Consider the following 24,014-nt stretch of genomic DNA (forward strand, 5'->3'; position numbering starts at 1 on the left):
ATGAGATACTACTACTATCTCACAGGGTTGTAGCAAGAACAAAAGAAGATAATGCATGTAAAACCAGGGTGCTTAGCACATATAATAAAGCTAAATTATCATTAGCCATTGTTACTATGATTATTATTAATTATAATTATCCCAGATACATATCTGAGCATGATTATATATTTTTCCTATTTACCCAGCTTGACAAAGTGCTTAAATCTTTTCTTTAGCACTAGAAAAAAGTGGGTTTTAATTGAAACTCTTTTCATTTCATCCATTTTATAGACATAAATTATTTACGAAGATAAGCCAACAACTCGTAATTTAAGGATTTCTTTATATTCGTCACAAAGGTTATCAATGCTTTTAAGAGCATCTGCATAAAGTTTTATTATTTAACCTTTACACACAATACATGTTTTTCAAACTGCAAAGTTGATAACTAATATCATTTTCAAATAGGCATAGTATAACCTTAAATATTACATGATTCAGATTATTTTTTTTTTACAAAGAAATAAACCTGTAAAGGATCACTGCACTATAGTTGTCCATTAATTATCTGCAGCAAAACTGGGATCCTAGTAGATGCTTCAGCATATGGATGGTTCCTCTACTGCCTGGGCACCCTCTGTGACAGCTTTGACACATTTGGCCATTGTCTGTGAGGCTCTGCTAATTGAATCTGAAAAATATTAAGAGAATGTCATTTTGATAATACAACTTTTTAAAAAGCACATACTAAAACTTTAATGGTGCACATATTCGGGAAGAAAAAAGATTATAAGGCCCTATGCAAGTATATGTAATTATATGTAACCAACAGATTCCAACGATAAACCCCTTACTGGCCAAATGCTTTCAATAACTATCCCTGGAAACAATCAAATAACTATAGAACAGCTAGACAGCGCACCAGTATGCAGCCATTAAAAAATTATAGAAAAGGCCAGGCATGGTGGCTCACGCTTGTAATCCCAGCACTTTGGGAGGCCGAGGCGGGCAAATCACGAGGTCAGGAGATCGAGACCACGGTGAAACCCCATCTCTATTAAAAATACAAAAAATTAGCCGGGCATGGTGGTGGGCGCCTGTAGTCCCAGCTACTCGGAGAGGCTGAGGCAGGAGAATGGCGTGAACCCGGGAGGCGGAGCTTACAGTGAGCCGAGATCGCGCCACTGCGCTCCAGCCTGGGCGACAGAGCGAGACTCCGTCTCAAAAAAAAAAAAGAAAAAAAAATTATAGAAAAGTATTAAAAATATACGAAAGGCCAGGTGCGGTGGCTCACACCTGTAATCCCAGCACTTTGGGAGGCCGAGGCAGGTGGATCACGAGATCAGGAGATTGAGACCATCCTGACTAACACGGTGAAACCCCATCTTTACTAAAAATACAAAAAATTAGCCAGGTGTTGTGGCATATGCCTGTAGTCCCAGCTCGGGAGTCTGAGGCAGGAGAATGGCATGAACCCAGGAGGCGGAGCTTGCAGTGAGCCAAGATCAGGCCACTGCAATCCAGCCTGGGCAAGAGAGCAAGACTCTGTCTCAAAATAAATAAATAAATAAATAAATATAGGAAAAATGTGTACAATACTATTATTGAAAAAGGTTACAAAACAGCATATGTACTAAAATACATTGAATTGTGCACTTCATGAGTAAATTTTAGGGTATGTAAATTATATTTCAATAAAGCTATCAACCCCCACCCCCAAGTGAATAATCTCACTTTTTTTTTTTTTAAGAGACAAGATCTGACTATGTTGCCCAGGCTGGTCTGAAACTCCTGGATTCAAGCCATCTGCCCCCCTCAGCCTCCCAAAATGCTGGAATTACAGGCATGAGCCACTGCACCCGGCCTAATCTCACTTTTTGTTTAACTAAAAAATATATAGGCCAGGGGTGGTGGCTCACACCTGTAGTCCCAGCACTTTGGGAGGCTGAGGTGGGCGGACTGCTTGAGCCTAGGAGTTTGAGATCTGCCTGGGTAACATGGCGAAACCCCATCTCTACAAAAAATACAAAAATTAGCTGGATGTGGTGGTATGCACCTATAGTCCTAGCTACTGAGGAGGCTGAGGTGGGAAGATCGCTTCAGCCCAGGAGGCAGAGGTTGCAGCGAGCCAAGATTGTGCCACTGCACTCCAGCCTGGGTGACAGAGTAAAATCTCATCTCAAAAATTATACACACACACACACGTAAACAGTAATAATTATATATAAATAACAATAGACAATTAATATAATATTATATATGTATATAATGCATATGTATGTCCCTGGAGGAAGAGTGACTAAAATGTTAAAAATAATTATAGTTATTTCTTGATAGTGGGAATGTAGTGATTTTTCTTTTTTAAAAAAAAAAAACTTTTAGGTTCAGGGGTACATGTGAAGGCTTTTTACACAAGTAAACTCATGTCACGGGGATTTGTTGTACAGAATACTTCATCACCGAGGAATTAAGCCTGGTACCCAAGACTTATCTTTTCTGCACCTCTCCCTCCTCCCACTCTCCACCATCAAGAAGACTACAGTGTCTTGTTTCCTTCTTTGTGTTCATAAGTTCGCAGATAAATACCGGAGAAGTGACTTTTTGTTGTGCTTTTGAGCACAGGTATTATTTTACAATGAAGGTAATCTTTATTATCTAACTAAAATACCTATTAAAAAAAACTTAGATACAAACTATATAAAAAAATTAAGAGTTCTATGTGCTTTTAGATAGAAAATTAGTTAAAATAATCTGTCAACTATTAAATACCTCATAACCTAGATGTTGTATCCACTGTTCTAAGAATCTGCAATAAACAAGTTTCAGTCTGTCTGCGTTCCTTAAAAACATTCCTAACAATTTACATCAGAAGCAGTTTAACATGTTTCACATTAAAATGTTTTGATTGTTCCACCTATAATTCTCAGAAAAACCTGCAGTTATTTGCCACTTTGGAAAATTCACCCTAAATTGCTACACAGTGACTTTCCTTACAACAGCAAAATTTTATATTTAAAATCTATTAATTGCTTGGATTTTCAAACTTGCTTACATTTCAGAAACAAAAAAACTAGAGTAGAATCAGAAAATATGCTTACGTTAGTTCCAATGTTTGAAAAGCTTCAAAGATTAACAATTGCAAACACTATCAATCACAAATTGGAATTATAACACCAAATGAGGTGATCTGATTACTTCTTACCTTTCGTATTTGGCAGAGTCATGTTGACAATTACATACCTGTCATGTAGAAGTCTTTTATAGTTAGCTGAGGTGGAACAAGTGGGTCAGCAAGAAGCTGCTGGTTCACTAGCTGCACAAAAAGAGAAGAGATCAACAATAATACGGAAAACTAGTACTGTTACACCAGTAGATACAACATTATGAAAACTGCTCATAGGCGAGCTGTTACCTTTGAGAGCTCATTTGCTTGCTGGAAGTAATTAGCCCCTTCAATATCATCATATCGAACAAGATTAGGAGAGACTTCTTCCAATCTGTTCCTTACTTGATCCAGAGTATCATATGGAAGAGTTATTCCAGCAATCTACAACATGTCAGGTCCCCCAAAACAACAAAAAGCTTTAATACTTAAAAATATCAAATAATAGATAATTCTAACTACGGTGAAATAATGCAGCACTACTGAAAAACCTATTGGTGTCCATTAGCAGACATACATTTATGAAGGAAGCAGTTAAGCAGGGAACACAAATATCAAAAATTCTAATTCATTCACAGCTGTCAGTACATTAGTGACACTATGAAATGATTAAAGAGACAACGCTATGCTAAATCCAAATGTTTTTGCTAACCTGTTACTAATAATACACAAAGTTTACAATGTATTATTATTTTAAAAGTCAGGATGCTTACTTTTACATCAATAAAGAGCTAACAGATATATTTTCAGGCAAAAGACAAGTCAACAATTTTCAACAATAAAAGCACCAATTTCAGGCCAGGTGCAGTGGCTCACACCTGTAATCCCAGCACTTCGGGAGACTGAGGTGGGAGGACCGCTTGAGGCCAGGAGTTCAAGACCAGCCTGGCCAACATGGCGAAACCCCATCTCTACTAAAAATACAAAAATTAGCCAGGCTTGGTGGTACACGCCTGTAATCCCAGTTACTCGGGAAGCTGAGACACAAGAATCGCTTGAGCCCGGGAGGTAGAGGTTGCAGTAAGCTGAGATCACACCACTGCACTCCAGCCTGGGCAACAGAGAAAAACTCTGTCTCAAAAATAAATAAAATAAAATAAAAGCACCAATATCAAGTTCCTTTATTTTTTAAGAGACAGGGTCTTGCTCTGTCCCTCAGGCTGGAGTGCAGCGGTGCAATGAGAGCTCACTGTAACCTTGAATTCCTGTTTCTGAATACTTGTTTTCTATAGAAATTATTCAAATCATCTCTGCATTTCAGATTGGCATCTTCCTTGACTTTGAAAATCATTCTAACAGGTTAAAATATCAAATATCCCTTTAGTAGCATCACTAAGAAATGACTCAGAAATTATACCTCAGAGAGTGCTCTTATAATTTTCCAGTCTTCTCTTGCCAAGCCAGGAGGTGTCACTGCTACCTTAGTCTGCTGAGCTCTACCCTCAGTGTTGACATACGTAGCAGACTTCTCTGTGTAAGCAGCTCCTGGGAGAATAACATCAGCTATGGGAGCCCCAACATCACCATGATGTCCTGCACAAAGATGGAAAATGGCAAACCAAAATTTTATTAAAAACTGATTTTCTACTGTACATGAGGATAGTATATATCATTTTAAATCCCATTTTGTAAAGTCACAAAAGTTTTTAAAACTAAAATAAAATAGTAGTGAAGTAATAAAAATTAAAGCCCACCTCACCCCTAATTCAACTCCCTTCCCAAAGAAAATTATTATTATTTTTTTGAGATGGAGTCTCGCTCTTTCGCCCAGGCTGGAGTGCAGTGATGCAATCTTGGCTCACTGCAAGCTCTGCCTCCTGGGTTCACGTCATTCTCCTGTCTCAGCCTCCCAAGTAGCTGGGACTACAGGTGCCCGCCACCACACTCAGCTAATTTTTTGTATTTTTAGTAGAGACGGGGTTTCACCGTGTTAGCGAGAATGGTCTTGATCTCCTGGCCTCGTGATCCGCCCGCCTCGGCCTCCCAAAGTGCTGGGATTACAGGTGTGAGCCACCGCGTCCGGCCCCAAAGAAAATTATCGTTAAAGCATTTGGGGGCCAGGTGCGGTGGCTCATGCCTGTGATCCCAGCACTTTGGGAGGCCGAGGCGGACAGATGACTTGAGGCCAGGAATTTGTGTCCAGCCTGGCCAACATGGCAAAACCCCATCTCTACTAAAAATACAAAAAAATTAGCCCAATGTGGTGGTGTGTGCCTGTGATCCCAGCTACTCAAGAGGGCTGAGGCATGAGAATCGTTTGAACCCGTGAAGCAGGGGCTGCAGTGAGCTGAGATCACACCACTGCACTCCAGCCTGGGTGACAGAGTGAGACTCTATCTCAAAAAAAAAAAAAAAAAAAAAAAAAATTTTTTTGTAAAGAAAAAAAGTATCTTCTCAGACTATTTTATGCAAATACAAATATGTATAATATCATACACACATATAAAATAGGCGAATAAGCCTACTTATGCTTACAAAGTAGAAATGCTTGCAAAGTAGAACTGCTCAGATGTACCAGTTTGTGAAATTTGGTAAAGTAGACTGAAATGGGGGAGGATGCAAAGACAGGAATATGACAGTAATACTGAAAAAGGCATAAATGAAAAATTACAAAAAAATTTGGAAACACTACCACCCATTAATAACAACTGGCAGAAGAAAAAAGTTATTTAGAAAAGAAGACCTTTAGAAACATCTGAATCAAGTGTAAGAAAGTCGTAGAATAATATATAGTTTAATATAATTTGTGCACATTTGTATATGTGTATGAAGATGTTATGAAGTATGCATATCAAAACTGTCATCAATGATTACTTCTTAAAGGACTAAAAACGGGATTTTAGTTTATTTTGTTTATGTTATTTTAATTTTATTAAAAATAACATTTTTTATTGCTCTGTCACCCAGGCTGGAGTGCAGTGGCGTGATCATGGCTCACTGCAGCCTCAACCTCCTGAACTCAAGTGATCCTCCCACCTCAGCCTCCTGAGTAGCTGGGATCACAGACATGCAGCATCACGCCTAGCTAATTTTTAAATTTTTTGTAGAAATACAGTCTTCCTATGTTGCCCAGACTGGTCTAGAACTCCTAGGCTCAACAAATCCTCCTGCCTCAGCCTCTCAAAGTGCTGGGATTACAGCATGAGCCATGGCACCCAAGGAACAGGATTTAGTTCATATATTTTGGTTTAACTTTTTTTTTTTTTTTGAGAGGGAGTTTCACTCTTATTGCCTAGGCTGGAGTACAATGGCATGATCTTGGCTCACTGCAACCTCTGCCTCCCAGGTTCAAGTGATTCTCCTGTCTCAGCCTCCTGAGTAGCTGGGATTACAGGCGTCCGCCACCATGCTCGGCTAATTTTTATATTTTTAGTAAAGACAGGGTTTTACCACGTTGGTCAAGCTGGTCTTGAACTCCTGACCTCAGGTGATCCACCTGCGTTGGCCTCCCAAAGTGCTGGGATTACAGGTGTGAGCCACCACACCCGGCAGGTAATAATTCTTAAAAGCAGTATCAATTATGTAACTAATAACACTTTTGGTTTGTTTAAAAAAAAAGAAGGGGGAGTAGGGGAAGGCAAAATTCTCAAATGGAAAACATTCAGTTCACTAAATATATTACTAAATGGTTTCTAACATACACAATGTACTACTCTCTTTTGTTTCTGGTGTCACAGGTGATACTTACCTTGATAAATAATGAAACAATCCTTTGGCAAATCCTGCCGTGTGATACAACCTCCATCTGCTCCCAGGAGAAACAGCACCTTGGGAGAGTTCTTCCGAATTGCTTCCACCCCAGGCTTATAGCCAAGGTCCAAAGCAGCTACCTGACTTGCAATCCTGCAAAGCAATTATGGAATTTTACCATAACTGCAGTGTTTTCAATGTAAAAAATTAAATGTGATTTTTGGAATAATTTCCTTTCAACAATGTCAAAAAACCCATTTTATTTTATTTTTTATTTTTTTATTTTTTTTGAGACGGAGTCTCGCTCTGTCGCCCAGGCTGGAGTGCAGTGGCGCCCTCTCGGCTCACTGCAAGCTCCGCCTCCCGGGTTCATGCCATTCTCCTGCCTCAGCCTCTCCGAGTAGCTGGGACTATAGGTGCCCGCCACTACGCCCGGCTAATTTTTTTGTATTTTTAGTAGAGACGGGGTTTCACCGTGGTCTCGATCTCCTGACCTCGTGATCCGCCCGCCTCGGCCTCCCAAAGTGCTGGGATTACAAGCGTGAGCCACCGCGCCCGGCCTATTTTATTTTATTTTTTTCATGGCGACAGAGTCTCACTTTGTCGCCCAGGCTGGAGTGCAGTGGCATGATCTCGGCTCACTGTAACCTCTGCCTCCTGGATTCAAGCGATTCTCCTTCCTCAGCCTCCCAAGTAGCTGGGACTACAGGCACGTGCCACCACACCCGGCTAATTTTTGTATCTTCAGTAGAGATGGGGTTTCACCATGTTGGCCAGGCTGCTCTTGAACTCTTGACCTCAGGTGATCCACCCGCCTTGGCCTCCCAAAGTGCTGGGATTACAGGCGTGAGCCACCACACCTGGCCAAAAAATCCCATTCTTACCCATTTAAAATAGATGCTAAAACCAGAAACAGCAGTCTTTTACTGTTTTGAGAATGGCAATCAAAGAAATGTCAGATTCTTAGGACGCTCTGTCTCTCCATGACATAGTATTGAATGAAATAATTCTAGAAATTTTATGCCAACTGTAATTGCTTTAAGTCTGATTCTTATTCAATAAAGTAAGACATAAAACATGATAAGCCATACATATTCATAAAAGAAAAATCAGATTATTTCAAAAATGAAAAGGGAGAAATTGAAAAACCACTCATTAAACTATAATTCAGCAAAAACCATAATGAAAAAACCAAAACCTTATGGAAATTTTTTCTATGAATATATATTACTCTTATAAGCAGAAAATAATCTTTTAAAGAAGAGGTCTGGAATAAATATACTTTGAATAGCAGGGTTGTTGTTTTGGTTTAGCTTGCTATTTGTTAACTATCTAGAAATAGCCATTCTGAGTACCTAAAACAAGTTGGAAGCATGCTTCGAAAGGCTCAGAAATGGTTATCCTGTGTGCCCCAATAGTTCTACTTTTAGAAATATATCCTAAGAAGATAATTTCAAATGCAAAGGTATCTGTGCATCACTGTATTATTTAAGAAGTTAAAAACTACCATCAACACACATATTAAAAAGAAAATGGCTAAAAAAATTTATAGTATATTCATGATATCAATTAGCCATTAACGTTTTTATTTACAATTTCTAGAAAAAAAATTCTGATCATAGTAGGAAATTCTCATTTGGCAATGAAAACCTATTAAAACCAGGATACAAAATTGTATTCACAGTATAATTTCACCTATGTAACTAAAAAATATTACACAGCTGTGAGGTGCAGTGGCTCATATCTATAATCCCAGCACTTTGAGAGGCCGAGGGCGGCAGATCACCTGAGGTCAGGAGTTTGAGACCAGCCTGGCGAACATGGTGAAATCCCGTCTCTACTAAAAATAAAAAAATTAGGCCGGGCGTGGTGGCTCACACCTGTAATCCCAGCACTTTGGGAGGCTGAGGTGGGCAGATCGCCTGAGGTCAGGAGATCGAGCCCATCCTGGCTAACACGGTGAAACCCAGTACCTACTAAAAATACAAAAAATTAACCTGGCATAGTGGTACATGCCTGTAGTCCCAGCTACTCAGGAGGCTGAGGCAGGAGAATTGCTTGAACTTGAGGGATGGAGGTTGCAGTGAGCTGAGATTGTGCCATTGCACTCCAGCCTGGGCAACAGGGCAATACTCCGTCTCAAAAATAATAATACTAATACTAATAAAATAAAAAAATTAGCCAGGTGTGGTGGCACACGCCAATAGTCCCAGCTACTTGGGAGGCTGAGGCAGGAGGATGGCTTGAACCTGGGAGGGGGAAGCCGCAGTGAGCCAAGATTGTGCCACTGTACTTCAGCCTGGGCAACAAAGTGAGACTCTGGTCTCAAAAAAATAAAATATTACACAGGGTAAAAAAAAAAAAAACTAGAAGAAAATGCATGAAAACAGCAGTAATAATTATCTACACATTGTAGAATAAGGATCAGCTCCATTTCTGCACATATCTGTCTCTTTTCAACTTACCTAAATTAAACCTGCATTATTGATATGGTTTGAAATAAAGGCCAGGTGCAGTGGCTCATGCTTATAATCCCAGCAGTTTGGGAGGCTGAGGCAGAAGTATCACCTGAGCTCAGGAGTTTGAGATCAACCTGGGCAACATAGTGAGACCTTGTCTCTACAAAAACAAAAAATTAGCTGGGCATGTGGCATGCGCCTGTAGTTTCAGCCATTTAATACTTGGGAGGCAGGGGTGGGAGGATCGCTGGAGCTCAGGAAGTCAGGGCTGCAGTGGATTATGATCACGCCACTGCACTGAGACCCTGTCTCAAAACAAAAAGCCAAATAATTAAAAAGAAAAAAAAAAAAGAAATCCTTCAGCTGAATTCTCATATTAGCTTACATTTTTATCATTTAATTAAAGAATTTGTTGCAATTTTTGAACCAAGGTATAACTAATATAACAATTTTTAAAGTACTTCACTTTTTTTCTCAGCACTCACTGTTATTTCAAATATTTTTAATATTCTTTATCATCTTGGGCTCTTCTCACACAGAGTAAAGGTCTATTTCACATGTGTAACTGGTATAATGTTGCTAAATGTTGTTTGTAAGTTAAATTTAACAGTGTATCAGGAACACATACATATACACAAAATTACTTGAATTTATAGTATATAAAGCAATTACTCAACAAACCTATGAAGGATATTCATAACTTTCCAATCACCAGTAACACCACTAGTCATCCGAATCTTTTGTGCAATGCTAGAAACAGCTGCAAGAATTGCTGCTCCATCATTTCTTTGGAGTGCAGAACTGCCTAAAACCACCATTGGTTTTTTAGCTTCCTTTAGGACCTATTAAAAAAAAACAAAAAACTTTGATTTTAAAATATTACAAGTAAGCTGAACACCTAACCATATTTGCCTCTATAATGTATGTTGTCCCAAGTCTTAGGCGTAACACGAATGTCTTCAATTTGTTAGCCCAACATACAGACACACATATACAACCAGATTTAGTTTAATCCAAAGCATCTTGCCAATGCTACTGTGAAATATGCCTGAGTGAGTATCAGCTAAGACACGTTTTCTAAAAGTAATTATTCGGAATAAAAAGCCTAGCAAATTATCCTGTGGTCAGAATAACTATGGGCAGGTCCCAGAAACACTGGGGAACTTCTCTCCAGAGATTCAGATGGTAATTAAAGAATAGGAAAAACCATGCTTAAGTATCATGTCTACTATCTTCCATCTACCTACCATGCCACAGACAGGGAGGAGAAGGCAGGGAAAGCAATGATCACTAGATCACAATGTTAAATACCTAAAATTTTAAGGCTTTGTTTTAAACCATAGTAACTCTGAATGACAAAAACTGGGAGAATGCATCCCAAGACTAAAGGAAACTACAGATTTCACAGAAGATGGGCAAATAAGATGTAAAGTTATAGGCCAGGGGTGGTGGCTCACGCCGGTAATCCCAACACTTTGGGAAGCTGAGGTGGGTGGGTCACTTGAGGACAGGAGTTTGAGACCGGCCTGGCCAACATGGCGAAACCCTGTCTCTACTAAAAATACAAAAAAATTAACCAGGCGTGGTGGTATGTACCTGTAGCCCCAGCTACACAGGAGGCTGAGGCATGAGAATTGCTTGAACCTGGGAGGTGGAGGTTGTAGTGAGCCAAGATTGTGCCACTGCACTCCAGCCTGGGCAACAGAGTGAGACTCTGTCTCAAAAACAAAACAAAACAAAACGTGTAAAGTTATAGAATACACGTCTCATTCTCCCACCCATCCTTTGTGTCATTCTTCAATAAATAGCTGGCCACAATAAAAGAATCAGCATGGAAATTATGCTGAGATATTATAAAGAGGAATACATTAATCACAAGAGGAACTTGCCAAGGAAATATGAATCGTTGAGAGAAATAGTTTTTAACAGTCTCAAAGACACTGAAAAATAACACACTGTTTCTCACTTAAAAACTCAAAGAAGCAACACTGTAGAGAGTATTATATAGTAAGGAGATTTTCATCACCGAATTCAGGAAAGAACTGGAAGAGAAACAAATAATAAATACCATTCCAGAAACAATAAAAAACTAAATAGGCCAGGTGCAGTGGCTCACGCCTGTAATTGCAACACTCCGGGAGGCCGAAGTGGGTGGATGACTTGAGCCCACGGGTTCAAGTGCAGCCTGGGCAATGTGGCAAAACCTCGTCTCTACAAAAAATTGGCCAGGCATGGTGGTGCGCACCTGTGGTCCCAGTGGTGGCTGCAGCGAGCCAAGACAGCACCATTGCACTCCAGCATGGGTGAGAGCCAGACCGTCTCAAAAACAAAAACAAAAAAAGAAAGAAAAGAAAAGAAAGAAAACATGATTAAATACAGGGACAGGAAAGACAGGGTACAGGATACACAACAAATGGAAAAAGGAAAAAAACACAGATATGAAAAACCAGGCAAGGTTGGCTCACGCTTGTAATCCCAACATTTTAAGGAGGCTGAGGTGGGAGAATTGCTTGAGGCCAGGAGTTTGAGGCCAGACTGGGCATCACAATGAGCCCCATCTATACAAAAAAATATAAAAATTAGCTGGGCATGGTGGTGTATGCCTGCAGACTCAGCTACAGGGGAGGCTTAGGTGGGAGGACTGCTTAAGCCCAGGAGTTTGAGGCTACAGTCAGCTACAATTCTGCCATTGCACTGCAGCCTGGGCAACAGAGTGAGACCTTAAAAAATATATATAGAAAAGAAGATTTGACAACTGCATTGCCAAGAGTTCTTTTTTTTTTCTTTTGAGACAGGGTCTTACTCTTTTGCCCAGGCTGGAGTGCAGTGGCATGATCTCGGCTCACTGTAACCTCCACCTCCCAGGTTCAAGCTATTATCTTGCCTCAGCCTCCCAACTAGCTGAGATTACTGGCACGTGCCACCATGCCAAGCAAATTGTTTTTTTTTTTTTGGTATTTTTTAGTAGAGATAGGGTTTCACCATTTTGCTCAGGCTGGTCTTGCTCCTGACCTCAGGTGATCTGCCTGCATTGGCTTCCCAAAGTGCTGGGATTACAGGTGTGAGCCACCACATCAAGAGTTCTTAATGAAGGTAACAGAATTAATGAAAAATATATTTAAATCTATTATAGAAGAAAACATTCTCAGGCCAGGCGCAGTGGCTCACGCCTGTAATCCCAGTACTTTGGGAGGCCAACACAGGCAGATCACGAGGTCAGGAGATTGAGACCATCCTGGCCAACATGGTGAAACCCTGTGTCTACTAAAAATAAAAAAAATTAGCTGGGCATGGTGGCTTGCGCCTGTAGTCCCACCTACTCAGGAGGCTGTGGCAAGAATCACTTGAACCTGGCAGACTGAGGTTGCAGTGAGCCGAGATCATGCCACCGTACTACACTCCAGCCTGGGGACACAGCAAGACTGTCTCAAAAAAAAACAGAAAAAAGAAAAAAAGAAAAGAAAACATTCTCTGAAAATAGCAGTCACCTATCACATGGGGATGGGAATTAGGAGAAAGGAAGACTTTTCACTGAATATTTTTTAATATTTTTGATCTTTTAATCATAATTTTTTTTCTATTCAAAATAAACAAGTTGTGCTTTGCTACTTCATCCTCTTGCACATCACCGTCTTCCCTACACCTGAGACTGTAAGTGAAGCAACCATCTTGGAACCACAAGGAGAGAGACACACAATCACATGTGAGCAAGCAAATGCACCGATGACAGCGAAGCAGGAAGGCAGGCTCTCTTTGATGATATCCTTGGACAACTGCATCAGCTTTTTTTTTTTTCTTTCTTCTTTTTGTTTTTTTGAGATGGAGTCTCACTCTGTCACACAGGCTGGAGTCCAATGGCGTGATCTCAGCTCACTGCAACCTCTGCCTCCTGGGTTCAAATGATTCTCCTGCCCCAGCCTCCCAAGTAGCTGGGATTACAGGCCACCACACCCAGCTAATTTTTGGATTTTTTTTTTTTTTTTAGCAGAGGCAGGGTTTCACCATGGTGGTCAGGCTGGTCTCAAACTCCTGACCTTGTGATCCGCCCGCCTCGGCCTCCCAAAGTGCTGGAATTACAGGCGTGAGCCACCGCGCCCAGCCTGCATCAGCTTTCAATGTGCCTATCTCCAGACCCCCTTGTGTGACAAACAGAAACTCCTTAGTTTTTATTTATTTATTTATTTATTTTTTTGAGATGGAGTCTCGCTCTGTCGCCCAGGCTGGAGTGCAGTGGCATGATCTGAGCTCACTGCAACCTCTGTCTCCTGGGTTCAAGCGATTCTCCAGCCTCAGCCTCCTGAGTAGCTGGGATTATAGGCGCCCATCACCACACCCAGCTAATTTTTGTATTTTTAGTAGAGACGGGGTTTCACCATGTTGGCCAGGCTGGTCTCGAACTCCTGACCTCAGGTGATCCGCCCACCTCGGCCTCCCAAGGTGCTGGGATTACAGGTGTGAGCCACTGCACCTGGCCAGAAATTCCTTAGTTTCTTTCCTTTTTTTTGAGACAGAGTTTCACTCCTGTTGCCCAGGCTAGAGTGCAATGGCGCAATCTCGGCTCACCACAACCTCCACCTCCCAGGTTCAAGCGATTCTCCTGCCTCAGTCTCCCAAGTAGCTGGGATTATAGACATGCACCACCATGCTCAGCTAATTATGTATTTTTAGTAGAGATGGGGTTTCTTCATGTTGGTCAGGCTGGTCTCAAACTCCCGACCTCAGGTGATCCACCATGCCTGGCCAACTCCTTAGTTTTTCAGCCACCTCCACCACCACGCATATATTCTAAAATAATGAGAACCTCGTATCTTTAGACTGAAAGTACATTCTGTCCTATAGTCTTATAGTGATGTCTTCACCTTTAAGACATATTTTGGTGAAGTTACTGAATTTCAAGAATGATAATCAGAATCCCAGCACTTTGGGAGGCCGAGGCGGGTGGACCACAAAGTCAGGAGTTGGAGACCAGCCTGGCCAATATGGTGAAACCCTGTCTCTACTAAAAATACAAAAATTAGCCAGGTGTGGTGGTGCGTGCCTGTAGTCCCAGCTACTCAGGAGGCTGAGGCAGGAGAATGAACCCGGGAGGTGGAGGTTGCAATGAGCCAAGATCGTGCCACTGCACTCCAGCCTGGGTGACAGAGCGAGACTTCATCTCCCTGCCAAGGAAAAAAAAATAAAAAAAAAGATAATCAGGACAGGGTTTGGGGCGGGGCGGGGGAATAAAGTTTACATGCTTCTTCACTAACAAAAGGCAGTGTCTATAAGCTCAGAAAGGGGAGAAAAAAAAAGTCTGACCCTGGAATTTCACATCCTGACAAGCTGTCTCTTCAGGAGTAGACATTCCCAAGCAAGCAAGAACTCAAGGAACACAGGCACCCATGAGCCACCTTTGGGAAAAGCAAAACAATAAAGCCAACGACAAAATGAATTAAAGAAAGAACTCAAATGAAAAAAACATGTACGAAAATAGGAGGACTGGTAAAATTTTAAGGAATAACTCCTTTTGTAATAAAGAAAGATTTAAATGAAGTTAAAAGTGCAATTCTTTCAGTTTTACTTTGATTTCTTTTCAGATAATTTCAAGAAAATTAAACTCTGGTAAATAAAAACTGCATGTAGAGTATGATCTCATTTTTGTTTGACTATTCATCCATCTTGCTTTGCTCTCCGTATAAATGGAGAGATGATTATGATGTTTTATCAATACCTGTTTTGGGGTGGTGGAATTTTAAGTAATGTTTTACTTTCTTCCTCATGTTCTTTTCTGTATTGGTGTAAGTTTTTTGGGGGGCTGGAGTGCAGTGGCACAATCTTGGCTCACTGCAACCTCCGCCTCCTGGGTTCAAGCAATTCTCCTGCTTCAGCCTCCCAAGTAGCTGGTACTACAGGTGCACACTAACTTTTGTTTGTATTTTAGTAGAGACAGGGTTTCACCGTGTTGCCCAGTCTGGTCTTGAACTCCTGACCTCAGGTGATCCGCCTGCCTTGGACTCCCAAAGTGCTGGGATTACAGGCATGAGCCACCGCACCCAACCTGGTGTAAGTTTTAACACTTACATAGGATTATTACAAAAACAGTTAAGTTTAAATAATAATTAAAAGTCAACAAGAGTAGATACATATAAGTTGAGAGCACCTGGCTAAATGGATGGCTTCCCGAAGCAATGTCTTGAAGAATTCTGGGGGAGTCTCCCAGGTGGTCATATGTGTAAGTGAGGTCCACTGGACTGCCTATAAGGGCCACTTTTAAGTCATTATGCAGCCAGCTGAAATAAAAACAACATTTTAAGAAGTAAACAACTAAGCTAAGCAGTTACTGGTCTCATCAATCCTAAGTGATACATCTGTTTACTATTACAAAATGTTAAAAGCACAGACAATACATTTAACAGATATGATTTACTATGTACCTTTCAAAACAGTGTTGCAAAAAGGCACGCCAAGGCAATTCAATACATTAATTTGCTGTGTAGAAATGCTATCTAGACCAGGCGCAGTGGCTCACACCTGTAAATCCCAACACTTTAGGAGGCTAAGGCAGGTGGATTACTTGAGGTCAGGAGTTTGAAACCAGCCTGACCAACATGGTGAAACTCCATCTCTTCTAAAAATACAGTATTAGCTGGGCATGGTGGTGTATGCCTGTAGTCCCAGCTACTTGGGAGGCTGAGGCAGGAGAATCACTTGAACCCAGGAGGTAGAGGTTGCAGTGAGCTGAGATTGGGCCATTGCACTCTAGCCTGGGCAACAAGAGCAAAACTCTGCCTCAAAATAAAAAATTAAAAAAAAAAAAAAGAAAGAAAGCAATGCTATTAAGCCAGCTATAAAAGTTATTTATTTATTTATTTTTTTGAGAGAGAGTCTCACTGTCACCCAGGCTGGAGTGCTGTGGTGCGATCTTGGCTCACTGCAAGCTCCGCCTCCCGGATTCAAGCGATTTTCCTGCCTCAGCCTCCTGAGTAGCTGGGATTACAGGCACCTACCTCTATGCCCAGCTAATTTTTGTATTTTTAGTAGAAGGCAGGCTTTCACCATGTTGGCTAGACTGGTCTTGAACTCCTGACCTCAGGTGATCCACCCGCCTCAGTCTCCCAAAGTGCTGGGATGATAGGCGTGAGCCACTGCGCCCGGCCTAAAAAAATTTTGATTTTAGAATTAATCTGCAATTTTTATTTTGCAGTATTTACATGGCAAGGTCAATTATCTCTTAATTATCCATTAAGGATATTTAAACATTTTCATAATTCATGAAAATATACTATGTTATTCATATTTATTCTCTACAGCAGGGAACTATGGCTCCAGTTCCTCCAAAAAGTCGTAAGTGCAGTGACTATACAATCTGGTTTGTCTGAGATAGTGCTTTTTTTTTTCCCTGTTATCCTGATGTAATTATTAATTCCCTCTTTCACTCCCCTAGTTTAGACAATAAACTATATGGCTACCCTCTTTACACATCTCTAAGATGTAAATCTAAAAGACAGAAAGCATGCTAGAAAATAACTGGTTTGTGGCCGGGCGCGGTGGCTCAGGCCTGTAATCCCAGCACTTTGGGAGGCCGAGGTGGGCGGATCACGAGGTCAGATCGAGACCATCCTGGCTAACATGGTGAAACTCCATCTCTACTAAAAATACAAAAAATTAGCTGGGTGAGGTGGCGGGCGCCTGTAGTCCCAGCTACGCGGGAGGCTGAGGCAGGAGAATGGCGTGAACCCCAGGGGGCGGAGCTTGCAGTGAGCCGAGATCGCGCCACTGCACTGTAGCCTGGGTGAAAGAGCGAGACTCCTTTTCAAAAAAAAAGAAAGAAAATAACTGGTTTGTGTTCTTAAAAAAAAAAAAAAAAAGTCAAAAAAGGGACCAGAACAGTCATGAAACTAATTGTAATGTATGACTCCAGAATGGATCCTGAGGAAACAAAAAAATTGCCATAAAAGAGATTATGAAAAAAAATCAATGAAATTTAAACGGAGGCTTATGAAATAATATTGTATCAAAACTAAATTTCTGGCTGGATGCAGTGGTTTATGTCTATTACCCCCAGCACTTTCAGAGGCCAAGGCAGGAGGAACACTTGAGCTCAGGAGTTCAAGACCAGCCTGGGCAACATAGGGAGATCCCATCTCTACAAAAGGTATTTTAAAAAATTAGCTGGGCATAGTGGTGCATGCCTGCAGTCCCACTACTCAGGAGGTTGTGGTAGGAGCATCATTTGAGCCCAGGAGGTCAAGGCTGCAGTAAGCTGTCATCATGCTAACATATCTTAGCCTGTGTGACAGAGCAAGACCCCTAATACAAAAACTAGCTGGGCGTGGTGGTATACGCCTGTATTCCCAGCTACTCGGGAAGCTGAGGCAGGAGAATTGCTTCAACCCAGGAGGCAGAGGATGCAGTGACCCGAGATCAAGATCTCAGAAACCAAAAAAACTAAATTTCTTTTTTTTGAGATGGAGTTTTGCTCTTGTTGCCCAGGCTGGAGTACAATGGCGTGATCTTGGCTCACCACAACCTTTGCCTCCCAGGTTCAAGCGATTCTTCTGCCTCAGCCTCCCAAGTAGCTGGGATTACAGGCATGCGCCACCACGCCCGGCTAATTTTGTATTTTTAGTAGAGATGGGTTTCTCCATGTTGGTCAGGCTGGTCTCAAACTCCTGACCTCGGGTGATCCACCTGCTTCGGCCTCCCAAAGTGCTGGGATTACAAGCGTGAGCCACTGCGCCCGGCCTAAATTTCTTCATTATTTAAGAGAATGCTCCTTGCTCTCAGGAAATCCACACTGAGAATTTAGGTATAAAAGGGCACCATGTCCACCAGAAACTTCCAAATGATTCAGAAAATTAGATTCACACATATACACACTACATATATATGTAGTGTATATATATATATACACACACATATATATGTAGTGTGTATATATATATATACACACACATATACACTATATATGTACACACACACACTAAGAATCATAATACAAATATGGCAAGATGTTAACATCAGTTAATCTATGTGAACAATATACAAAATGGTATAAAAAGACCATTTAAAGCATCTTGAATTATTTCAAAATAAAAAGCTAACAAAGTAAATTTAAAAGACTGGCAAGGAGAGGAGAAAATGGACCTAGTAGAAATTGTCGCAACTGGGCGTGGCAGTTCATGCCTGTAATTCCAGTACTTTGGGAGGCCAAGGCAGGAGGATGGCCTGAACCCAGGAGTTCGAGACTAGCCTGGCAACATGGCAAGGCTCCATCTCTAAAAAATTAAAAAGGCCGGGCGTGGTGGCTCACACCTGTAATCCCAGCACTTTGAGTGGCTGAGGCAGGCGGATCACAAGGTCAGGAGATCGAGACCACAGTGAAACCCCATCTTTACTAAAAATACAAAAAATAAGCCGGGCGCGGTGGCGGGAGCCTGTAGTCCCAGCTACTCAGGAGGCTGAGGCAGGAAAATGGCATGAACCCGGGAGGCGGAGCTTGCAGTGAGCCGAGATCGTGCCACTGCACTCCAGCCTGGGTGACAGAGCAAGACTCTGTCTCAAAAACAAAAAAATAAAAAATAAAATTAAAAAAATTAAAAAAAATTTTAAAAATTAATTAAAAAAAAAAAAAAAAGGCTCGGCGCAGTGGCTCACACCTGAAATCCCAGCACTTTGGGAGGCCGAGGCGGGCGGATCACAAGGTCAGGAGATCGAGACCATCCTGGCTAACATAGTGAAACCCTGTCTCGAGGCGGAGCTTGCAGGGCCGAGATCCCGCCACTGCACTCCAGCCTGGGTGACAGAGTGAGACTCCATCCCACCAAAAAAAAAAAAAAAAAAAAAAAAAAAAAAAAAAATTGTCTTCCAGTTATCTTTTGGAGTATCACTACCACTAACACTATTAGGAAGATGTCATTTTTCACATATGAAACAAAAAAATTACATAAATATTTTTAAACCTTGAATAAATACTATTACCAACCTCTTTCGAATTCTAGCGTTAAACAGTGGTGCCTCAAAACGTGGATTTGTACCAACCAGAAGTACAACATCTGCCTCTTCCACACCAGCAATTGTAGTATTAAGAAGATAATTGGAACGCAAATCTGTGCTAGAAATACAATATATAAAATGCAAATTTACTTTAAAATACAGAGAATTCATGAAATATTCTATCATCAAACCCATTGCCTTCCCAAACAAAAAATTTTATGAAGTATTTCTAAATTAAATGAACATTTCAGATACTTTTTTTTTTTTTTTTTCCAGACAGTCTCACTCTGTCGCCCATGCTGGAATGCAGTGGCGTGATCTTGGCTCACTGCAACCTCCACCTCCCAGGTTCAATCAATTCTCCTGCCTCAGCTTCCCAAGTAGCTGGGATTACAGGCGCACACCACCACGCCTGGCTAATTTTTTTGTATTTTTAGTAGAGACGGGGGTTCACCATGTTGGCCAGGCTGGTCTCGAACTCCTGCACTCATGCAATCTGCCTGCCTTGGCCTCCCAGAGTGCTGGGATTACAGGCGTGAGCCACTGTGCCTGGCATGAGATACTTAGTGATAAGTGGATTCCTCTATTTCCTATAACTTCTGGTTTGATCTTGGTCTATATGTGAAAATAAATTGGGGGATATGTTGGAGAATCCAGATTGTCACATTTTATACATAACTTGTAACTAAAAAAAAGAGAGGAAAGCCTAGATCCTAGCTTCATATTTCTCACCCAGCTCCTGCAGTGGGGAAGACCTCTTCAGTGCATAAGGTGTCAGAGTCCACTCTATTAAGCAAATCTTTGAGAGCTACTAAGGCTTCAGCATCGACCAAGCCACCTGCAATTGCTGCCACATCTTTGCCTTGAAAACTCTGCAACTAGAAACAGATGAAAAGGGCATCACCAAGAAACCTATATGCAGCAAAGACCATAATGAAATGTTCAGAAAATAAAACAGTAATTGTTTTCAAGTACAAAAAACATTAACAAACTTCTGATTAAAAAGTTTTACAACATGCCCAGGGGCAGTGGCTCATGCCTGTAATCCCAGTACTTTGGGAGGCCGAAGGGGGTGGATCACCTGCAGTCAGGACTTTGAGACCAGCCTAGCCAACATGGTGAAATCCTGTCTCTACTAATAATACAAAAATCAGCTGGGCATGGTGGCATATGCCTGTATTCCCAGCTGCTCGGGAGGCTGAGGCAGGAGAACTGCTTGAATTAAGGAGGCAGAGGCTGCAGTGACCCGAGATCAAGATTGTGCCACTGCACTCCAGCCTGGGCGACAACAGCAAAACTCCATCTCAAAAACACAGAAAAAGTTGTACAACAATTATTAATTAATCTAAAAGTGAAAAGCTGCAGAGGTGTTATGTGGGGCCACAGTTAATAACATCAGCTTAGAAGGAAGCTGTTTTATATTTAGGAACAAAGGCATTTCAAAATGAGGTCTGGAGAATGAAGTGGAACTATAGTTACCGTAAATGCAACCTCCTCTCAAGTATCTGCCTTTCCCTCTAGTGCTTTATGTTGTCTTTCTCTCACAAGACAACTATTCCCTCCACTTGTACTCTGGCAAGCTCATATTCATTCTCAGATTCTTCTTTAAGAATCACCTTCTGTAGGAAGGCATCTTTTTTTTTTTTTTTTTTGAGGTGGAGTCTCGCTGTGTCACCCAGACTGGAGTGCAGTGGTGCGATCTCGGCTCACTGCAACCTCCAAGGAAGGCATCTTGATATGCCTGTCCTAGTTAGGCATTCCTCCTACGTGCTCTCACTCATATTACTCCTTATATAATTACTCATAGCTGCATATAATAATTGCTGAATTGTGCAACTTTCTCCACTACAAGATTGTAGGATGCAGGAATGATATGTCCGTGGTCTTTATATCCCTTAATCTAGCATAATATCTAGCATATGTCCTCAGTAGATGTCTGTAAAATGGAAGGAGATTAAATCATAATCTTGGTAAAAGGAAAAAAGGGAAGAAACATACATCCCCCCTCTTCATGGCAAAGATGTTTCTTGATAATCACAAACACTATTTAACACTATTTATTTCGAATTTTACCATTCCAGCTACACGAGAGAGTGCATCCTCCCAAGAAGTATAGGTTAAAAGCCCTTTTTCATTTCTGACCATTGGCTCGGTAAGTCTTTGACGTTTTAGCCCATCATAGGCAAATCTAGAAAACAGAAATTACACCGTTGTGGAATCTTGCTAAAGAAGTAACTATAATTTTCAAGTTAAATCAACAAGAAATGTTATTTAAATACAGTACTGGTTAAAGTGTCAAATATCTAAACACCTAGATACAAGTAATTATTCCAGATATTTTTAGAGATGAACTAATAGATTTTATGAACTTCACCTAAAACTAAAATACCATCTGAAAGTTTGATTTTTTCCCTTAAATCATACAAAAAAGTTTGATTTCTTACACTTTCAGCTAACTGAACAATCTTAAAATTACAACACAAAAAAACTGACAGCTAAAAAAGGCAAATCATTTTTATTTACAAAACATGAGTATCTCTAAATATTTTATCAAAATTATATTGTGCAAACTCTTCTATTTAGCTTCTTTTTCAAGCAATCATTCCACCTTGGCCTCCCAAAGTGCTGGGATTACAGGTGTGAGTCATTGCGCCCAGTCTAGCTTCTTTTCTCTAACGAACAAACTGAAATAAGTTGAGAATGTATCAATCTACTTGAATTTCTCCATGGGGGAAGAAAAAATATCTTTCTCAAAGTAAATACAATATCCGGGGATTGACCTAGCACTATTAAAGTCAGTATTATCACATTATATAAGGAGCTCAGATTCCAGTAGTCTATATTCAGTAACTAATTTGCAAATATAAAAGCTAATTCTTTAAAATTATTATAAAATTTCCTTTAAATAAACTGTAAAAGTTAAGGAAAACAATATAGCATATACCTAGTTTTATCAGAGATCCACTCTTCATTGATGTCCTCATGCATACGTGGCAAAATCCTCATCACTTCTCCAGTTCTTGTGCTAACCACAATATTACTTCCAACCGCATCCATTACATCAATGGATTCTGTCTTTCTGAGAAACACATACGGTGTTTACTACGGTGCTTTTGAGAATAAAGAAAGTTTCTGTTACCTGGTTTACCAAGAAAAATTTTTTACAATTCATTCCCTTTCTGAATAACTTTGAAAAATGAAGCTTAGAGGAACTACAATTAAATAAAAGAACCCCCCACCTTTTTTTTGCCATGGGGTCTCACTCTGTTGCCCAGGCTACAGTGGCATGATCATAATTCACTGCAGCCTAGAACTCGGGCTCAAACTATCCTCTCACCACATTTTAAAAATTTTTCGTCGAGGCAGTGTCTCATTATGTTGACCAGGCTGGTCTTGAACTCCTGGTCTCAAGCAATCCTCCCACCTTGGCCTCCTAAAAGCTGGGATTATAGGTGTGAGCCACTGCTCCCGGCACACCCACATTTGAACATACAAATTCCTGGCACGGTAAGGAAGGCTTTAAAACTATTATCTGACACAGAAGCTAGTTTGAAGGGGCTCCAACTAGCCAAATCTGGGACAATTCAACAAGAGGGGCAGGATTTCTGTCTATGGGAGATTAAGGAGCTCAAAAAAATCTTCCCACTGAAAAGCAAAAGTAAAGCTGGCCAAAAATGACAAAACCCACAATTTTAACAGTTTAGAAATCTAAACGCATACAACAATGTGCGAAGCATTTATGCACTGAAAAACTGGTGGCTGGGCTCGGTGCTGCTCCTACACTCCTCTCCACCCCCTCAAAATGGAATTTCTTCGAGGCTGAGGCAGGCTGTGAAGATGAGAACTTCTTTGGTACAGATGGAGACAACTCACTTAACTTGCAGCACTAGGCAAACTTGTTTGTGGAGGTGATGCTTTGGAGGTCATCATAACTGAGGATAGCCAAGATTTTACTAGCCTAAGTTTGCAGTGGTAATTGCGGCAAGCATTCCTAGCAGAGGCTGCTACATGTGCAGGTGAAACCAGAGAGAGCTCAACCTATTCATAAACTCCTGGATAACACTGAGACCCAAAGGGACCAGTGCAAAGTAATAGCTGGGCAGACTTGAAAACAGCCTGAACTTTGAATATGCTCCTCCATCCACAAACAGATCCACTGGCAAAGAACATAACTCTTATTAGGTCAAGGTGTTTGAAGTACAATTATACCTGACTACTAAACTATGCAGACACAGGGGAACTCCTAAGAAGCCTCACTTAAAAATAAAACCAAGAATATTAAAATATGTGCAAAGAACCAAAGAAAATCATGTTTAAAAACTGAAGGGGATGTATGACAACCACGAATCAGCAAGTAGAGATTCTCAGTAAGGACACAGAAATTATACAGAAACAAAAAGCCAAAGCCCAAGTTGAAAAGTATAAAGTTTAAAATTGGATGATAATTTGTTATGTTTTAAGAACCTTAAAAATATTCACACCTCTTGCATCTATCTACTCCATTTCTTGGTTTAATCAGGAGAATGAGAGATATACACAGAAATTTGTAAACAGCAATATTTTTTATAGATTTGTAATCATAAAGAAATATACAAGCTAAATGTCTATTAGCCGAAACTGGTTAAATAACATGACATTCCTCATAGTTGAAAACTTAATAAACAATAACATGGGAGACTATACATCTAAAATATCAACACTATTAAACTCTTTAGAAGAACACATGAAAAAAATAATTCTGTGGT

General features: G+C 40.7%; 1 protein-coding gene across 3 annotated transcripts in view; it reads right to left on the reverse strand.

The window, feature by feature from the left end:
- Positions 1 to 352: 352 nt before the first annotated feature.
- Positions 353 to 24,014, reverse strand: part of NDUFS1 (NADH:ubiquinone oxidoreductase core subunit S1) — a 36,718-nt gene continuing 13,056 nt past the window's right edge. For all 3 annotated transcript variants that reach the window (XM_055290368.2, XM_063645029.1, XM_063645030.1), the window contains 11 exons: positions 22,214 to 22,348; positions 21,343 to 21,457; positions 20,002 to 20,147; positions 19,259 to 19,387; positions 15,434 to 15,563; positions 9,976 to 10,136; positions 6,834 to 6,988; positions 4,503 to 4,678; positions 3,395 to 3,529; positions 3,223 to 3,295; positions 353 to 673 (listed from right to left, as the gene is read on the reverse strand). In XM_055290368.2, the coding sequence (XP_055146343.1) occupies positions 582 to 673; positions 3,223 to 3,295; positions 3,395 to 3,529; positions 4,503 to 4,678; positions 6,834 to 6,988; positions 9,976 to 10,136; positions 15,434 to 15,563; positions 19,259 to 19,387; positions 20,002 to 20,147; positions 21,343 to 21,457; positions 22,214 to 22,348 (1,447 nt within the window). In that variant the 3' untranslated portion in view covers positions 353 to 581. The remainder of the gene's footprint in view (positions 674 to 3,222; positions 3,296 to 3,394; positions 3,530 to 4,502; positions 4,679 to 6,833; positions 6,989 to 9,975; positions 10,137 to 15,433; positions 15,564 to 19,258; positions 19,388 to 20,001; positions 20,148 to 21,342; positions 21,458 to 22,213; positions 22,349 to 24,014) is intronic.

This window comes from Symphalangus syndactylus, chromosome 8 (genome assembly GCF_028878055.3).
Source record: "Symphalangus syndactylus isolate Jambi chromosome 8, NHGRI_mSymSyn1-v2.1_pri, whole genome shotgun sequence".
Classification (NCBI taxonomy): domain Eukaryota; kingdom Metazoa; phylum Chordata; class Mammalia; order Primates; family Hylobatidae; genus Symphalangus; species Symphalangus syndactylus.